At 43.5% G+C, this 19,247-nt stretch overlaps 2 protein-coding genes across 3 annotated transcripts in view; one reads left to right on the top strand and one right to left on the bottom strand.

The window, feature by feature from the left end:
* PHC3 (polyhomeotic homolog 3) overlaps nucleotides 1-8,846 on the top strand; it is a 31,835-nt gene extending 22,989 nt beyond the window's left edge. For both annotated transcript variants that reach the window (XM_066556343.1, XM_066556344.1), the window contains one exon: nucleotides 375-8,846. In XM_066556343.1, the coding sequence (XP_066412440.1) occupies nucleotides 375-529 (155 nt within the window). In that variant the 3' untranslated portion in view covers nucleotides 530-8,846. The remainder of the gene's footprint in view (nucleotides 1-374) is intronic.
* Nucleotides 8,847-9,689: 843 nt separating this feature from the next.
* On the bottom strand, nucleotides 9,690-10,706 carry GPR160 (G protein-coupled receptor 160). The gene has a single exon (XM_066556992.1). The coding sequence runs from the start codon at nucleotides 10,704-10,706 to the stop codon at nucleotides 9,690-9,692; it is 1,017 nt and encodes a 338-aa protein (XP_066413089.1).
* Nucleotides 10,707-19,247: the final 8,541 nt, after the last annotated feature.

A 19,247-nucleotide genomic window follows, 5' to 3' on the forward strand; every position in this document is an offset into this window, starting at 1 on the left:
GCTGGAAAGAACCCACTTGAATTATGTTCCTGATTGCTATTTCAGTGCTGTTTTCCCAATCTCTTCCAATGATGAGAGGTTGTTCCTCTTAATGAAATGAAAATTCTGTCTTTGCTGGGTCTTGAAATTCCCAATGAGTAGTTCTCCAGTAAATACAGTGTAATTAGAGGCTGTAGTAAAATTATTTTCATATTATTTCAGAATTCCCATCATGATACTGAACTCTTGCATGTAATTTAAGTTCAACAAGCTTAAGGGATGAGCACTGGAAAATGTGTTGCTGAAAGGCTCTGGTGTGGACAAAATCTGCTGTGGACATTGGATCTAAGAATGGACATTTCTAAACCAGTAATCATATTTTTTATTGCCTTTAGGTTGTCAAGATATTGCAGATGAATTTAGAGCACAAGAAATTGATGGACAAGCTCTCCTTTTGTTGAAGGAGGATCACCTTATGAGTGCAATGAATATTAAGCTTGGACCTGCATTGAAAATCTGTGCACGTATCAATTCCTTGAAAGAATCCTAGGAGGTGAACATGAAGGTTTAACCAACAGTTTCTCACTGACAGAACCAACAGTAATATGCCAACATCTTCACTGTGGCATGAGTGTTACTGTGATGTTTTGTTAAGTAGGTGGGACTCTCCCCACATAAAGACTTTAAAATGTTCCTTTGATTATACCAGGAGTCCTCTGTAGTTTTCAACAACTAATAAGTTTGTAGTAAAGCCTGAGTAATGCTTTGAGTTGAAATTTTTCATGGAAAAACATGAAGTGAAATATGCTGTGGTAGGTTAGATATTCCCCAACATGTACTTCATTTTATGAGTTATGATTAGCACCCCAGTCCCCACCCCAATCTAGACACCATTTAAATCGTGTTGCTGTATTCTGAAAGATTTTTGCCACATACAGCAGTGTTTGGACTGAACTAACAGAAGTGTCCACAGGCCCTGTGGAAGCACTAGTACCAGTAAAATGCTATGCATTTAGTTGTGCTCTCTGAGTTTGTTTTAGTCTTGAGCAAATTGTTTGTAAGGGGTAGGTTGGCAGCTGGTTTTCCTCATGTAGGCTTACCCTCATCTCTGCCACTATAGTATTTTCTTGAAGTCTGTAAAATACTATAAACCATGTAGATGTCTCATCAAAATCCTCATGATCAGGCTACTGACACTCCTGCCAGAGGTAACTGAAGCACATGTTACTTTACTCTTTGAATGCTGCTATGCACTAAGGGGGCATTAAGTGTTAGATTTGTAGTTTCACATGCTGCTAGTTAAGCTAGACCAGCAGTTCTCAAATGGGGGTTCAGAGTGGACCCTGAGGAAGAGTGTGAGCTCTTGGGGTTCAGGTTCCCAAATGCCTGGGTGTGAGGGGCTGAAAACTGCAGCCAGGACCAGCTCATGTTGAGACAAGTTGCTTTAGAGACTGGGGGTAGAGAAGGGACAGCATAACTCAGATGTTCTTTTCCTTGATACCTCTTCTAACATCTTTTTCTGTAGTGCATTCCCATTGCCTCACTGGAAGCTTCCAAGCACCTTTTCCTTGTCCAGTGGCCAGTGTGAGCTGTGCTTGCAGTACTCTGAGGAAGGAGCAGTGAGGTCCCCTCAGAGCTTGTGCAGGAGCAGCTGCTGCTGCCACGAGGGAGCCTGGAGCTGCAGGTCAGCAGGAGGAATGCCAAATGTTGGCAACTCTGGGATAATGTCCTGGTTTAGGGCAAATTTGGGAGGACCAGGACAGAGAAATATCCAGGGGCCCTGCTTTGTCCCTCTGGCAGGAGATTTTGCCTTGGATGCTGCAGACCCAAGGGGTGGGATTTTAGTGTCTCCCCCCATCTTCCCTCTCTCACACTCTGTGGAACAAATACATTTCTCCAGTTAGTGATGCTCTTGGAAGCTGCCTGGGCTCTGAGGCAGCAGCACCTTCTTGGCCTTTGCTTCCCCACCACCTGTGCACAGATGTTCATGGATGTATTTTGTCCTTCTGTTCCCTCCCTTTTGCAGCTCCACTCCCCTTATGTACAGACCTGGATCCTTAAGCTCTTGTTTAGGGAAAGAAGGGTACGTGTGCTGATAGTCATTGTGTATATTTGAATTAAATATGTGTATGTGTCTGCAAATAATGTATTTTTTTGTATTTTATGCAAATTAATGCATAATATATGATTGTGTAGGGAGATATTCAGGGGGCTGTACAGTATTCCTGAAGTAAAGAGGAAATGACCTAAAGTTTGAGAACTGCTGCCCTAGATCAAAAGGAGTCAATGCACATACACTGGCTAAAAGGCAGGTTTGTGACAGACAGATTAATATGTATATTATTTAACTGATGACCTTAAAGAGTAAATTTGAATTACAGAAAAATCTGTGCTTCATTTTCCTTTAATTAGACTATTGCTTTGTTTCCACTAACAGATTTTCTACCATTACCTTCTGGAGATCAACCTTAGAATCATTGTTCTTAATTACAGCTGTTTGAGCTTGCTAATAGCAGATGTTATTAATGTTTTTATTAACCACTGAAGCTGCAAGTTAGGACAACACATTGCAGTTGCACGCTGGTATGTGGTGAGAACCCCTACCCAAATGGCACCAAAGCTTTAGAGGATGAATTGATGCCTGGGTTTATTTTGGAGGGAAGTTGCTAAGCACTTTCTAATTTGGTTTTGGTTTTTTTTCTTTTTCTATTTTCGGTTACTGTTGTAAAATAAACTTCTTAGTTGAAGTTCCAATGTTTGCTAATGTTCATTTGAAAGACACTCAAATGATGGAGACAGTGAGTTCCCATTTGTAGCATTTCTGTAAGATACACAGTGTAGCATATCTGTAACATATGTTCTAAAGGATATGTTCTGTTTTGATGAGCTAACTGAAGACTAAAGATATCTTAGATATTTATCCTTTGGCTTTTGTCTTAAAGTTTTATTATTTTTATACAGAAATCTCACTGGCTAATTTTTAATCTGTCTTCTGATTGTACTGTTCTTAGGCAATGTAAAAAGTAGGGATACATAAATGTGGTTTGATAATGGCTTAAGGTGTACTAGAAAATGTGGACTTAGGGGTCTTGTTCAGACCTGTAGTTAATCAGTGTTACATGCATGAGAATTTCATGGCTGCTTTCATTTTGCTTTATTAGACAGTTTTCAGGAGAGCTTCTCCAGCTAGTGTTTGTGTCCAGCTCAGCCAGAATCACTGCCAGGTGCCAGGAGCCCAGAGCAGACCCCAGTAAGGCACATCTGGTCCTGTTCATCTGGTATGTAACATTCCCTGTGGGTTTGGGAGAGCCACAAATAATGAGTTATGCTTTAAATATTCATAAGTGCAACAGCTTAGAATGTGGGCCTTATGCATATTGAAAGTTTTGTTTTTTATTCTTCAGCGACTTTGGCAATTAACTGGAACTTAAAAGTGGACATGGCTATACCATCCTCTACTGATAGAAGTGCACTTGTGCAGGAGTGTTTGCCAGTGTAGCTGTGTCAATAAAATAATTTTTTTTTTAAAAATCACACTTGTATGTGAAAGTAGGCTGAAAAATTTCCAAGTGCAGCTGAAGTCTACTTGGGAAGCTTATGAATTTTCTCCAAAAAGCAATATAATACTTAGAGTAACAGTCCTCCAGAACCATTTTATGTACTGGCCACTTGCTGTTCAGATAGGTGAGGTTTTCCCAGGCTTATACTGCTATTTCCCATGGCTTTCCTACATGTTAGTACCCTGTACCCTCTTGCAAAAGAAGAAGTTTTAAAGATTTGAAGTGTATTTTAACACTTGTTCCCCAGGATATGTCTACAAGAAATCTTTTTTATTCTCTTTATTTCCTGGGATTTTGCTCTCTGTATTCAGACTTCTGGTGTTGCAGGCTACCCCTCACAGTGATGTTTGCAGTATTTCAGCTTCTGTAGGAATAGGTCAGAAGGGAGATACATTCCATGGCTTTTTCCCTTCCATTTTCTCCATCTCTCTCCATCCTACCCTACTCCTTAATGCAAACTGCAGCACTAGCTCAGGGCAAGGCCCTTTTGCAGAGCACTGGGCTGAAGGTGTCTGTCAAGAGTTCATCCAATAGAATAGAACTGTGATGCTTGTCTCAGCTTCAGGGTTTGTTTAGGGTTTGAAAGAATGGCACATGAATGATCAGAAGGGGTGTGCAGCCTCCCCTGATCCATCTGGCTTGTACCAGCATCCCTGCTTTGCAGCAGGAGTGGGGCACTCCCCTGAGGAAGCTTGGCTGCCTCCACTGACTTAAAGTGCCAGTTGTTCTGGCTCCCCAGAGAGTGTCTGAAGGGGTTTTAAACAGGCTGCATTGTAAATCTATTCTTTACCCATTAACCCATCATATTTTTTTCCAGAAATGAAGTTCTTGATGGAGGGTAAACCTTTGCTAGATTTTTGTCAATGAGACATTTCAAATACAAGATTTGAGTCCTGCAAGCATCTATTTCCTCATTTTTTTCCTGTGAAAGCAGGTATTTACCCCTTGACTTCCACCTGTGCTTTGTCCAAAAAGGAATCCAGCCTTTTGGATAGAACTGATTGAATTCCTTTGTAACTGCAGATGTGGCAGGAAGAGGAAAGGATTAAAGGGTAAAACCACCTGTTTAGGCAGATCTGTGATAGCTTTTCCAATATTTCTGTATCTTGAAGAGGAAGGAAATATTCAGGTACAAAACCACTGAAGTGTAATTTGAATGAAGTTCATTGTGAGACTGGGCTGGGTGTGATGTGTCACTGCCTGGCATGGCAGCTACAGCTAATGCCAGTTTCAGATGGATATTGTCATTCTAATATCACAATATCCATGCAGAAACTTCCACCTCAAGAGCTCAACAGATTTCTTACACAGTGACAAATCCACAGCTCTGAGTGATCAAAGAATTCAGTGACAGCTGTGTTGAGTCCTGGTTTTGCAAATAATTAGACATCCCCATAATTTAGAACATGAGTAGTTCTGATTGTACTGAGACTGCTCATATTAAAACTCAGCATGTATAAAAGCTTGCAGTGTTATTTTCTCACCAGTATTGTATAGAAATGTCCTGTTAGCATATACTTAGAAATAGATTTGTCATCATTAACCAGGTATTTCCTCATTGATTGTTCTAGTCTGCCAGATAATGACTGTGCAAAACAATCAGTCTAGGGTAGTTTTTTAATATGCACCTGAATTAGTTTATTAGAGATGAAGAGAAGCTAATATTTTAGTATTTTGTTTTAAATACCCTGTTCCTATTCAATGCTGAGTTGAACAGGTATGAGCAGAGCTATCAATGAATAATTTCACTGTAAAGTGTTAATTGTTCATAGTGAATTAATTTGCAAGTCACTCTTGCATAGTGAGCTGTAGTTTCAGACAGGAAATGCTGTAAGGAGAAAGAAATTTCAAATTCATTTAATGCTTAGTTCATTTAAGATGAGCCTAAATTAAATTAATTTTAAAAGAATTTGCCTTTAGTCATGAGAGGTTATTTAGACCTGAAAGGTTCTATGTAGTTACATACCTGGATGGCTTTGCAAATGGTGACATTTGAAAAAGAGACAGTAGTGATGCTCCAGTGCCAGCTGTGTGGGTTTTTCAGGAAGCTGTGCCTGGTCTGAGCTGATGGAGTCAGGGCCTGGGCCACAGACTGAGCACCAAGGCAGTGAGCACACAGTTCCCTAACCCATGAGAATCAGCCTGGTTTGTTTTTACCATCTTCATCTCCTGGGAAATCTGACATTTCCTTCCCCACTTCTGAAAGTGGCATTTTGCTCCCTTGGGTGTCAGCTCTGGGGGCTGGGGAGTTTTGATCCTGCCTTATCCCCTGGCTCTCAAGGTCAGCACTTCCACGTGTGCTCCAGGCCCCACCCTAAGCTGCTGTGCATGTTTGTGTAACTCCTGCATTAAAACACACACCTGCTCATTCACTTGAAGGTTGCATAGTATTTTCTAATCTCTTACAGCAAAGTGGAATCAAAAAAGCAAAGTTCAGAGATATGAATATGCTGGTAATTGCAGGTATATGGAGTAAGCTCACAGTCCAGCTTTTGTAGCCATGGATTTAACTTTTCTGAAGCACAGTTCTGGGAGCCAGTGTAATGAACAGATTTCAAGTTAAAGTTTTTTACATTTCCAGCAAGTATTCCTGTTAAATTATCCAGATAACTCTGTAGAGTAAGGAGCTAGAAAAACAAGATTTTAAAGGATTTTTTTTCCGTCTAGAAGTAATTGTAACTTGAGCACAGTTGTGCATTTGTAGAATTGTGATCATAAACACTGTTTAAGTGCAATGCATAACACTGAAGGAGCATTTAATTGTGTTTATGAAGCACTGCTTGGGTATGTGGGGTTGTTGACAGGCTTGTGGTGTTGTTGCTGGGTAATAATCAGGGTATCTGTGCTGATTATGGGATTAGGCTTGAAGCACAAATGTCTTTGATTCATGAGGTAGATCTGCTTTGTGAGTGAAGCAGCCTGTGGAAGCCTTGTGGTGTCCTCCACCACCCAGCCAGCACGCTTCCATCCTCTGGGAGCTTTTTGCAAATTCAATTTTGGAAAGAACAATGAGGGATTCTGCACACCCAACTTCCTTTCCAAGTGGTCTTTGTGTTATAGAATGAACAAGCCAGTACTGATGTGTGTAAAGATGAAGGGTTTTAGCATTGAGTGCCAAATACTCTGTTCAGAGTTGAAAACACATAGAATATCTCATTAAAATCAATGTTGACTTGTAAGAGATTCTTTAAATGATAAAAGTACAGAAGTCTCCCATAAAAGTTTAACACTTTAGCTGCTGTTAGCATTAGTATCAATACTGTAAGGTATTTGAATGGTGTAATGCCATTAGTTGCTGGCACAGCACAAGAAGTGATGTACAGAGGAGATGTAGCAGTGGTTATCTGTAGTTCTTTTATTTCAGGTATTTCCAGCTTCCTGGCACAGCTTCTGTCCTCTCTGGCAGTGAAACTGTCACAGTGTTCTAGAGAGGGATGGTTCAGGCACCAGTGTTGGGACTGTGCAGAAGCACCAGATTAAAAAAATGCAGAGGAAGAGACACAATTGCTAGGAAGGCAGTAGGATGGAGATCACTGCACAGCTGGTGTCTCCCTCCATGAATGCCAAGGATAAAAGTGGGCAAAGAGAGTTACCATTAATATATTTTCAAACAGTCATTTTGGCAGGCTCAGGCACCACAGTTGGATGTTGCTGGAGACCTGCAGTGCCACTGTTGCCCCCTTGATGGAGGTGATAGCCTAAAAGTTGATGCTTTTTGGCACTTTTCCACAAAAAGTAAGAATAAATTTGACAAGTGATACAGTGATGTAACATCAATCCATTAATATTTGCTTTGGCTCCATGTTGTGGGTTCCCTGTAAAAAATGTTAAAAACTTCAAGTGGCTTTAGGAGCACTGCAGCAGCTACAGGAATTCTGGCACGTTAGGGCAGATGGGGTTGTGTAAACTTTAATTAGGCCTTGGGAAGCTGAACCACACTGATAAATAAAACATGTCAGCAGCCTCACCCAACTGGTTGCAGTTCCAGCTCTTTGCATGTTAGAGATTCAGAAGGGTGAGACTTATCATGCAAAACACACCTGAAATGAACTTGAAAATAGCTTTTCCTTCATCTGCTGTTGAATGAACTTTAAAAGAGGAATTTCCCCCTGCCTGCCGAGTCAGTAGGAATTAGTTATTTCATGATTCTGAAATGCCTGGTGCATTCCTATAGTTGATGTATTTGCTGATTTTTAAATGGAATTAGGTTTTGTAAATATTTTTTCAGCCCCATTTCAGTGGGTGTCCAGTTTCTATAAAACCTGAAGAAATGCTGTGTTTAGCCATGGTTTATCCTATAGCATCTCCAGCACTAACTAACAGCAATTACAGTTTGAGGGAGCAGGAAGAGACTGCTTAGGGCTGTTTTTCCAGTTAACATTGCATGTGTTTTCCTACTTTTAACATGGAAATAGAATTTCCTCCAAGTACATTTTCCAGCATAAAAAATGAAATAATTTGTGGTGCCAAACACTTCAAACTATATTGCTAAGCATTGCCTCCTCTTATTGCACTAGTTTTAAAATTCAGTTTTCGATCATTTACTGTGCTTTTGATGGCCTTTTAACCAGGATTTCCCCCAAAACCATTTTCTACTGCTGAAAAATGCTTGTCCCCTTTTGAACACAGAAACCTCAAAGAAATTTACAATTTACCACAGATTGTGGGTGAAAGAAGCACTATGTGGGGTGAAGTAATAAATCAAAATAATCAGATTTGGTATGTTTCAGAAATCAAAGATTAATTTATGATCGAGATGTTATTGTGTATTCTTATGGAGTGAAATACTGGAATATTCTTTTATAAGAAAATTTAACCCATGTAGTATTAAATTCTGCAATTAAATCTATCTCTGTAATTGATATATAATAAAATAAATTATTACCCAAAATTTAAATTTTACAGTTGAAGAGCACACAATGAGCTATGTAAAACTATGATCTTCACTTTGTGAATCATTTTTTAAGAAGCACTTTCCTATTACCAACTAGCATGTGAATGAATTTTAGATTCTCTCATTTATGATCTGTAAAAGTGACATTTCTTCAATCTGTCTGTTAATGGGTGAATCCATCCTACAAATGCTGAAACAAAGCACCTTATACTATGCTGCTTAAACTTGCTTGTAATTGCACCTTTTGTTATCTGCAGAGTTTTCTTAATGAGTATTCTTGTGTGAAATCATTGTTCCCTGTGGGTCTGGGGGACAGTTAACCAACCTACAGCATCATTTACTTAGTTTCTCTTTCAATACAACATTGTATTGTGAGTTTAGTGCTTCAGAAATAAATGCTAATTTCATTTGTCTGCTTTGGTTGTGTATCATTTATTTATCTTATACAAAATCAAATCAAGTCCGTTGTAAAACTCTAAGAATTTGAAAATTGAGAGTATTTTTGCTAGAAGCCTGACTAATTCTTTCCTTGCTGAAGTAGTCCCACTTCATATTTAACTATTTTAAAGTAATTTTGGCATCAAAATAAGCTATTTTTTAATTTGAAACATTCTTGAACCTTGGGCATGCATTTATGTCTAGCAGCTAACCTTGATGCTTGTTGCTTCAATTATTTAATATGTTCATGTATCTTAGAGGAGCAGCAGCAAAGGAACAATGAAACAGCACCTCTTCTGAGGTTGTGGAAGGTGCACATCTTGCACTGGTTTTGTACAATTTTATAAAAATTTCTATTCCTGTAGGAGTCGTAACTTTAACTAAAACAAGTTATTTCTTGTTAAACAGACAGCAAATCTTACCTTCCATCCAGCTGACAAAAATCCACATTTTAACAACAAAAAACACACTTCTAAAAGTCATTTGAACCTTAGGTCAGCATCTGTATCTAACTCCAGCCTTCAAGCTGTTACTGCATTTTGTACTGTAAAACCTGAGATAATTCCATTTAAAGGAAGTGTAGAATTCTAGTCAGAAAAATGACTGAAAACTTGTCCCTATATAAGCAGTGTTTTTTTAAACATGTAATTTGAAGTTGAATTCCCTGGCCTGGCAGTGCTTGCAGTACAATATTCACTGGAGTATTGCTGGACACTGGACTTGTTTCTATGGAGTGAAGTTCTGCAGATGTTTCCTTGTGTTGTCTGCAAGGACCTGGCCACCCAACATCAGAGTTCTGCTTCTTTGCAGCCCTTTCATCAACAGATGACAATTACTGTGCCTGGCTTATCAGCTGGCTTTGTGCTTTCATTGTTGAACGGCATAAAGCAGAATTTCCAGCTGACAAAGGGGTCTGTGCACCACCCCTCCTCTGTCAGCTCCACATCGTGGCACCGGCACCAGTAGGCTGCTGCCAGGAGGAAGCTGTTGATGAAGCACAGCCAGGGCACGTTCATCTCCACATAGGCTGGGATCTGCACACCCAGGAGCAGAACCACCACCTGCAGAACAACAAGCGGTGCCCAAGTGCCAAGGAAGCACAGGAGGAGCCTGCTCAGGAGCTGCCACTTACAGCAAGTGCTGGTGTTAGGCTCGTAGGGGAACATCAGCACAGGCTGGCTGGAAAAGGAGAGGAGCCTGGCAGACAGCAGCATGGTTGTCACCTCCTTCCAGCAAGCCAGGACAGCCGTGCCCAGCAGCAGCACCATGACCCACGACACCAAGGAGCTCTGCCAGCTGCCAGAGACAGGGCACTGGGAAGGAGAAACACTGTTCTGCATCTGCAGCTCTTCAGAGACAGCAGGAACTCGGACAGTGCAAAAAAACCCAGAAATCCATATAACCACCACGGCAAATCCATAAAGTAACTTCCGAGCTCTTGTAGGGAGCTGGGATGTGTGGGAGACGGTGCTATAATAATCCAGAGCAGCCAGCAGGTACACTGGGAAAGGCACAAGGCCGTAGGTCAGAGAGCAGATCTGGGTGAAGAGGCAGATGTGGTACTCGGTGAATCGCACGCCCCAGAGCGCAAAGTCCTCAAAACAGAAAATGAAACACAGGCTCAGCAGCAGTGTGAAATCAAGAAGTGCCACTGAAACGCAGAAGTATCCCATAAAACTGACTTTCACAGCTCTTGGCTTAATTTGCAACATGAAGAAATCAAGGAAGACTTTTCCAAGCATAATCAGGACCAGTATGTAGCTGATTTCAAGACGTTGGCTGGTGTGGGTGCAGTGGTACTGACCAGAGCCATTTTCACAGGGCCTGGCAGCCATCCTCCAGTGGTGAAAACAGCAAAAATAAATATCACAGGGCACAGTGATTCATCTCTGAAAAGAAAAAAAAATTTGTAGAAATTTATTTCTGTGTAGCTCTACCAATTAGTTCCATCATAGCAACTACCCAATTTGTCTGAATTTTTCAGGCTCCTGAATGAAGAGTAAAGAGCATCACTAACTCATCATTAAATTATCAACAACTGCCTAAATTTTGTTTTCTTTGAATTACATTATTGAGAGCTAAAAGGTCAACATAATTTACTTTCTAGCTAATGACCCAAGGAAAGGTTTAGGAAAAAAGGTTGACGATGTTCCTTTCCTTTCGAAGGCATGGAGAGGTCTTTCTGTCCAGCTGGCCAGAGGGATGGGGGTTTCAGAGCTCCTGCAGATTCTGAAAAAATTACAGGACAGAAATCGCACAAGACACTGCAGGAGATGCTGCAGCACAGCCACACAGTTCATTATGCTCATAGAATCTGTAGGAAATCAAGACCGCAGAAATATCTTGAAAGCAGAAAAAGCATGGAGAATCACCTCCTTTTTTGGTGGAAAAATCCTGGAACTCCGAGGCAATCCAAAGCACAAGGGCTTCATTAGTGAATTGGGCTTTTTTGTTCATCTCTAAGTACTACAATGACAGAGACCTCAGAGCAGCTGGTTTTCCCTTCAGACCTCCACAAGTTTCTTAATGATAACTCTTTTCCAAATATTATTATATTTCTAAATATTCCTAAGGAAAACGAGCATAGGGTGGTTCTGTGTATGTCAGCAAGACAGCATGGACAGTTTCATCTGATTTCTTCTCTCTTTCCTTAAAGAATCAGGATGGTGTCTGTGCTCCCAGTGAGAGCAAAGAAGAGTTGAGGAGCCAAGGCAGCTGTAAAAGGGAACTGACTCTTGGGCTCTGTGTTAACAGCAAATTGTTTCCGTTTAAGCAGACACCTTGTGTTAGTTCACGTTTGAGTTCGTGTGTCCTGAGAGCAGAGTTAGAGCAGCTACAGGTCCTTGGCAGCACAACCTGAGAAGCATCCATGGAGTTTGTTTACAAGCCTACCTGGGCTGGGCGCTTCACTCTTCATTTGCACAATGCATCCTCTGAAACCTGATCTGTCTTTACAGTACGGCTTAATTCCGGTGTTTTGTCTTCATGTGCTGGATGCTGCACTCGGGCACGCAGAGAGGAGGGAGCCTGCACGCAAACAGGGTCCCATTCAGTAGGAATAATTACTACTACTACTACTACTACTAATAATAATAATAATAATAATAATAGTAAGGCGGAATCACCTGTCCTGGGCCGTGCGGGCGCAGCCCCCATCCTGCGCATGGACGACCCCGCGGCTGCCGGTCCCTCCCGCTCCTCGTCCCGGCCGCTCCCGGCGCGGCTCCCGGCGGGTTCCTGCTCCTCTCCGGAGCCGGAGGGAGGGAGGCGGCCCGGGGGGCTCCGAGGGGACGCCCGGGCTGTCCCCGCCCGGGCCCGGCACCCACCTGCGGCCGCCGCTCCGCGCTCCCGCCCGGCGGGGCCGCCACCTCCCAGCGCGGGGACCGGGCGGGACCGGGCGGGACCGGGCGGGCGGGGAGCGGCGGTGCGGGCTCGTGTGGAGGGAAACAGGGCGTAACACTGGTAACACGGTACGTGTATAACACATATAGCACACGTAACAGTGGGCTGCATACAATTAGGACTGTTGCACAAACTGGAGCATAATAAGAAAATGTTTACACCTTAAACGGAGGTATTGCAACTTCTGAGCACACAGTCCACCCACAAGTATCTGAATACTGATGCTTTCATAGTTGTTTTCTTCTTAGAGAAGAAAACAGAGCATATATAATATGTAACAGCTATTAAGAAAATATATAATACAATAACATATAACACATAACACATAACGTTTAGCACCCATAAGTAACACATATAACACACATAGCACATGTAACACGTAACATTTAGCACACATAAATAACACATATAGCACACAGAGCACGTATGACACACAGTACATATAACACAAAATAACTGCCCTGGGGAGCAGGTTCTGTGTGTTGTGTTTGATCCCCTAGCAATGGGAGCTGAAGCAGCCTCGTGGTGCCCCAGTGCTGAGAGCAGCACGGTGGGATGCCCAGATCCTTATAAAAGTGGCAGATAAATATTTGGGTCCTAAATGCACGATGTGTGTGGGGAGAAAAGGTGATGGAGGGGCATGATGGCAATTCAGCAGGAGCCCTTGGGTCCCCCAGCACGGCAGGGAACACAGGATGCTCCCTCTGGGAAGCCCTGTGCCCACACAGTGGGTGTTGTTTGATGTAGCTGTGTGTACAAAAGAATCAAGTGGCTGGCAGGATTTCCGAAAGCAACTAACTCTGTAGACTGAAATTCAGATGTAAGCTGTGATTTTTTTTCCCCCCTATGTTTTTTTCTTGTCCTTCTCCTCTCCCCTTCCATGGTTCATCTTCAGGTTTAAAGAACTTGAGAGGGAAAAAAGTTCTGCAGTTTGTTAGGTTTGGGGTTTTTTATGGAAAAACAAGATGATCAGTACTCTGTAAAACCTGACATCTTAAAGTAATCTTCAGCAGCATTCATGCTGACCATAGTTGTTTATCCACACAGTGTTTATTAGGACTGTTGCACAAATTGGAGTATAATAAGAAAATGTTTACACCTGACAGAGGTATTGCAACTTCTGAGCACCCAGTCTACCCACAAGTATCTGAACACTGATTTTTTCATAGTTGTTTTCTTCTTAGCTCTAACCCAGGGCAAAGCAATGAAAGTGATTTTCCCAGTGGGAGCAAATGAACTGTTTGGATGTCTGGGTGTGTTTCTGTTCATGTCTTTCTGACTGCAGAATCTGCTGCACAGGCCTGTGTGAGGAGATGCCTGGATGTTGGGAAGGGGGAACCAGGAGGGACAGGGACAGTTTAGCCATTTTTCCTGCTGATAAAAGTTCTAATGAGTGCGTGACCTCCAGACTGTGTCAGCTCTGTGCTCAGTGAACCTTCTGGGAGAGTTCCTCAGTGGGGACCACAGAGCACAGTTCTGCCCACATTACATCCCCTTTTTGTGTTGTGTCTCCTTCTCAGCTTCCCTTTTCTCCTCCACCACCTTGGGCTTGCTAGAAAGTTTGCTTGTAACTCACTGATGACTCTTGTTTTCTGCTCCTGAGTGCTGTATCTCATCTTCCATCCCAGAGAAATGATGCTACAAGATGGGATATCCTGGAAATCAAATACAGGGCTTGGTGCTGGCAGGTCCTTGCTAAGTCAGGAGCTCACTTCACGTTGGATAATGGCTGCCTCTTCATTCACAGGAAAACTTGCAGGTACTTGACAAGCACCATGTGCTAAATAATGTCTTGAGCCATCCTGCTTGGTTAAAGAGGCTGCATTTCTCTCCATGAGCAGCAATACAAAGCTTTAAGGAATTAGTTTTTATTTGCATGGAGGCAGCTGTGTGTAAAAACAAGACAGGAGATTCCTCCTTGAGGAGGGGGGTACATGAAATAATACAGAGAATCTCGTGTAAAAGCTGTGTGTTAAAAGCTCATGCAGTGGTTCTGTGTTGTGTGTTCAAGATATTTCCATCGAGGCTTCCTTCCTTCTTCAGGGCTGTTTCCTGCTGCTGATTGCTCACATTTTGGGTTCTGTTGTTCAACTCAATGGAAAGAAGCTTTCCTGTTTCCTGCTGGTCCTTTCCTTAGGGGAAAGCAACAAGAAAAAAGATCACCTCTTGTCTCGGTCCCTCTGGGAGCCTCTCAGGAGCCCTGGGCCAGTCCCGAGTGGGCAAACACCGGGGGGCAGCCCCAACACAGTGGGGAGACACTCACTGTGTGTGCCCTGAGGGTGCTGAGGCACCTGGGCTGGGGGGAGACACTCTCTGTGTGTGCCCCGAGGGTGCTGAGGGCACCTGGGCTGGGGGGAGACACTCTCTGTGTGTGCCCCGAGGGTGCTGAGGGCACCTGGGCTGGGGGGAGACACTCTCTGTGTGTGCCCCGAGGGTACTGAGGGCACCTGGGCTGGAGGGGAGACACTCTCTGTGTGTGCCCCGAGGGTGCTGTGGGCACCTGGGCTGGGGGGAGACACTCTCTGTGTGTGCCCTGAGGGTGCTGAGGGCACCTGGGCTGGCAGGGAGACACTCTCTGTGTGTGCCCCGAGGGCACTGAGGGCACCTGGGCTGGGGGGAGACACTCTCTGTGTGTGCCCCGAGGGCACTGAGGGCACCTGGGCTGGCAGGGAGACACTCTCTGTGTGTGCCCCGAGGGTGCTGAGGGCACCTGGGCTGGCAGGGAGACACTCTGTGTGTGTGCCCCAAGGGTGCTGAGGGCACCTGGGCTGACAGCAGGGAGACACTCTCTGTGTGTGCCCCGAGGGTGCTGAGGGCACCTGGGCTGACAGCAGGGAGACACTCTCTGTGTGTGCCCCGAGGGTGCTGAGGGCACCTGGGCTGGCAGGGAGACACTCTGTGTGTGTGCCCCAAGGGTGCTGAGGGCACCTGGGCTGGGCGCCTGTGCAGCACAAGAGACACCAGAGACAGCGGTAGATGATAAAGGGCCGACTCTTAGCAGGGGTTAATCCAAGGTTTTATTAGGATCCCAAAGGAGCTCCTGCACCTCAGGGGGCTCCTGCCGAGAGCCCCGGGAGATGTGCCAAGGTCACATTTAAAGGGAGGTGGAAACCAAAAGTAGATAACATCCTACCAACCATTAAGTGACCCTAAGGGATGGGTACTGGGGGATGGACATTTAGGACAGCGTGTGGGGCAAGGCTTGGGGGGCTCACCCCTGGCCTCTGGACAATCACTCGACGACTTGGACAGAAACTTCTGGATGGAGGGGATGGGAGGCTGAGTGATAGACAGAGAGCCAGGGTGGGGGTTTGGGGATGATCTCATCCCGGGAGAGGGATAACACAGATAAAGGGAGGGGAGTACAGTCTGGGATAAACCATTTGGGAAAAATATTGGAATACAAAACAAAACTACTTCAAAATATTACAAAATATAAAAACACACTACAACAACCTCTAATTTCAAATCTAACAATAATTTTCTGAAAGAAGCAGTGACTGAACAAACTCTCCTCACTGAGCGGGTGTTGGGCTCTACCCTGTCCTCCCTGCTGTGCTGGAGCTCAGCACTGCAGCCCCATGGGTCTCTGAAGTCTCTGAGGAAGAGCAGCAGGGACCAGCAGAGTCCCCACATGTTGATGTTGCTGCTGCCTGAAACAGGAGGTTTCCTTCAGACAGGGGTAGGTGCAAATAATGAATAAACGCCTTTTCAAGGAGGTGTGGGCTGTGCTTCCTGTGCAGCTAGAGCTCAGGCTTTACTTTCCCCCTGCTCTTCCTGTTTGAGATGTGCTGGGCTTTAGAAGTTCATTGTCACCAGTCCCTTTATTGTGTTGAGGAGAGGAGGAAATTTAAACCTCACCTCTGTTCATTTCAAGCAATTTATGTTGGCATCTTGGACACCTCAGGCCCTGTGGGCAAAGACAGGGAGATAAATGCATCTTTATGCATTTTGGTGTCAGGTGTGGGGAAAGCTGCACACTGTGAACTCCTGCAGAGATGATGGTGATGATGATGATGATGAACATTCCCACTCCCAGTGAGGGGCTGGGGGTGACTCTCTCTGGAGGAGCATGGCCCCACGGCCGGAGGCACTGGGATGTCCCTTTGGAATGTTCTCTGGGGCACATTTGTCTGTGGGGTGAGTGCCAGTCTGCCAGCCTGGCCTGCAGGCTCCCCTTTCCCTGGCTGTGCCTTTAACTGGGTGGAGCCCAGCTGAGCCTGTTTGATGCCCTGGTCGGGTTTGTGCCTTGTCAGCACTGGATTAGCAACCCGAGTTTTGCAGTGGTTGTGGGGCTGCTGGTCCTGAAAGGCTGCGTGGCTCAGAGAGACAGAGTTTATGAAGATTTTATAATTTTAATAGAATATTTAACTAATAGAATATGTAACCACTAAACTGTTTAACCAACTTTATTTTTAACAAACTTTACTTTTAAAGAGAAAAATGCTTTACTGATGTACCATTTGCAAGATGTTTTATTTTTCCAGAACCTTTTAAAAGAATAGACAGTATGTGGTGGACCTTCATTTTGATCACTCAAGGTGCTCATCTTAAAAGCAACAAGTTTGTTCTTAGGAAGATCTTGTTGAGGAACAACAAACACATTTCCATAGTAATTTTAATTTGAAGGCTTTTTAAAAACAGAATTTTAATTGTGCTTATTCAGAGAAAATCCAGAAAATGCAGTACAGAGCTGGTGTCAGCCCTGCTGGATTTTCAAGGAGTGATGTTTCCTTGGTTTATGTCCCTGCTGTGTGCTGTCACTGCACAAGGTGTCCCCTTTCCTGCTGCTCATGATGTCACTGCAGTGTAGGTGGGTTTTTGTCTTTGACACAAATGTTTTTTCAAGGAACTGAAAAAAAGATGGTAAAAACAAGGCCCTAAAAACTGCATTGCATGGACCAGTAATTAAAAAAACCCAGTTTGTGGTTTACTGGTCACTGTAACACAAAACTAAAATTAAGACTGAAGCAAACGTGGAGTGCAGGGCATGATCAAACTCTCTTTGTGTTGCTCACAAACACCAAAGCAGAGCTAAAAATCTTTTATAACCTTTTAGTATGTTAGTATTTCTTGGTAGACTTCAATTTTAAGCAAATTTTGTTGTGGCACTTAAATTTAAAAGGAAGCTAAAAAGGGGGGAAATGTAATTTCAATCTCACCTTCAGTGTGAAGAATTCAAAACTCCCATCTTCTGACCCCCTACAAACAATCTAATTACTGGTTGAATACTCACAGGTCAGAAACAGAAAATAAGAATTTACTGTGAAGGCCAGTGAGAGTCACCTGGGGCACTGTTCTGTGTTTTTATTGATTAGCAAAGATAAACTGCCAGTTTCTCCCTCCTAAGCACCTCCATCCCTCACTAGATCCAGGCTCCAGGGGACTTCCAGGGATCACAGGCTGAGCCTTTTCTGTGTTTGCCTGTTGTACATGATGAGGATTAATGGTTGTTACCACCTGCAGAAAATCTTTGATCTTTATCTGAAGCAGGATCAATGTTTACCCAGGACTGTTCCCTCCTTACTTCAACTTGCACTGAAACCGTTTGCACAGTGCTGTTGCTAACTCTAAAGTAATTTGTCTCTCAAAAGTCTTTTATCACAAAACATTTCTTTTTTCTGTGATCATTATTTTCCCATACAAAAAAAAACTACACATGGCAAAGCAAATGCCTCTGTGTCAGGCAGGCAGTAATGGACTCTTTGTGGACACTATCAGGAAATGTTCCTTTTGTTTTCCTGCACCTGTTGCTGAATTACAAATAAAATAATCCACTGCTTTATTAAATAAAATGAGAAGCCCTAATGAAATTGTACCAGCCATTACCAGGAAGTCTATTGAAAACATTCAGCAGCTGCTTCAGTCTCAGTTCACTTACACTGACAGGATTGTTCCCTCCTTCTCCTTGTGCTCTGAGTGAGAAGGGCACAGTGCCTTGGACCACCTCACACCACCCTGCTCTCTCTCCCTGGGGAGGATTTGGTCAGTCACTAATAAATGATGCTCAACAATTCAGTACCTTGGACTTGAAGAAGTTTGTTAGAAACCAGAGTCCCAAGCCTTGCATCTGAGTGTTTTGCAAACATCAGCTTGTCCTGAAAGTAATAAACCAGCTAAAAATCTCCTGGTTTATTCTGATTCTGTAGAGAGGGGTTGATTAGAAAGGTTGGGAATCAAATCAGTGAGTCCTTCTCATTAGACAAAATACCTCAGCAGCCTGAGGAACGCCCTGGAGTGAGCTGGGCTCAGCCTGGCTGCAGAGTTAAATGTCACCAACTCCTTCACTAAAGGTCTCCATGAGAATTGATCTGTCTCTGCTGTATTTAAAAGTCAACACATCTATCACAGCAGTGCTGGCAAGTAGGTGGAGACTCTTTCCCAGGACAGACTGTAATTCCTAGCAAGAGCTAAAAGGTGAGTCCAGCACTATTGTCTGTGCTAAGCCTTGCATGAAAACCACTGTAAAGTTGCATCTCAACTGCTTTGGATCTTGGGAAATGTTTGATACAGACTTTCTTATACAAAGAATGTAATAAAGAATGGTGTTCAAACATGCACGATTCAAGGTTTGGTTTTAAAAATGGTTCAGAAGTAGCTGGATGAAATGTCAGCCAAGGAGTAAGGGATACAGCCCTCCCTTCCCACTGCAGCTGGGAAAGGAATAGCTGGGAAAGGGTAGAAGGAACAGAGGGAGGACATGCAGGTCCTGAGCACTGAGTGTGAGCAGGAAATTATCTCCAGATTCTGTCTCCTGCTCTGGTTTTGTGGTGGCTCAGATTTGTGAATCTACTCTGAATTTATCCCAGTACAACTCCTAGAGACTCTAGAAGAGTCTAGACTCAAATATAAGTAAGGCAAACACAACCTTTCTAGAACTCAAGGGAATCCTACAGATAGAACTCCCCTGTTGGAAGATTTGAGCTAAGTCAGGATAAGGCAAATTTTGGGGATGTGAGGGAGGGGAAGGATCA

The sequence above is a fragment of the Molothrus aeneus genome, chromosome 10 (genome assembly GCF_037042795.1).
Source record: "Molothrus aeneus isolate 106 chromosome 10, BPBGC_Maene_1.0, whole genome shotgun sequence".
Lineage (NCBI taxonomy): Eukaryota > Metazoa > Chordata > Aves > Passeriformes > Icteridae > Molothrus > Molothrus aeneus.

Excerpts from the sequence above, each read along its gene's own strand:
- GPR160 (XM_066556992.1), bottom strand. The coding sequence starts at position 10,706 with ATGGCTGCCAGGCCCTGTGAAAATGGCTCTGGTCAGTACCACTGCACC.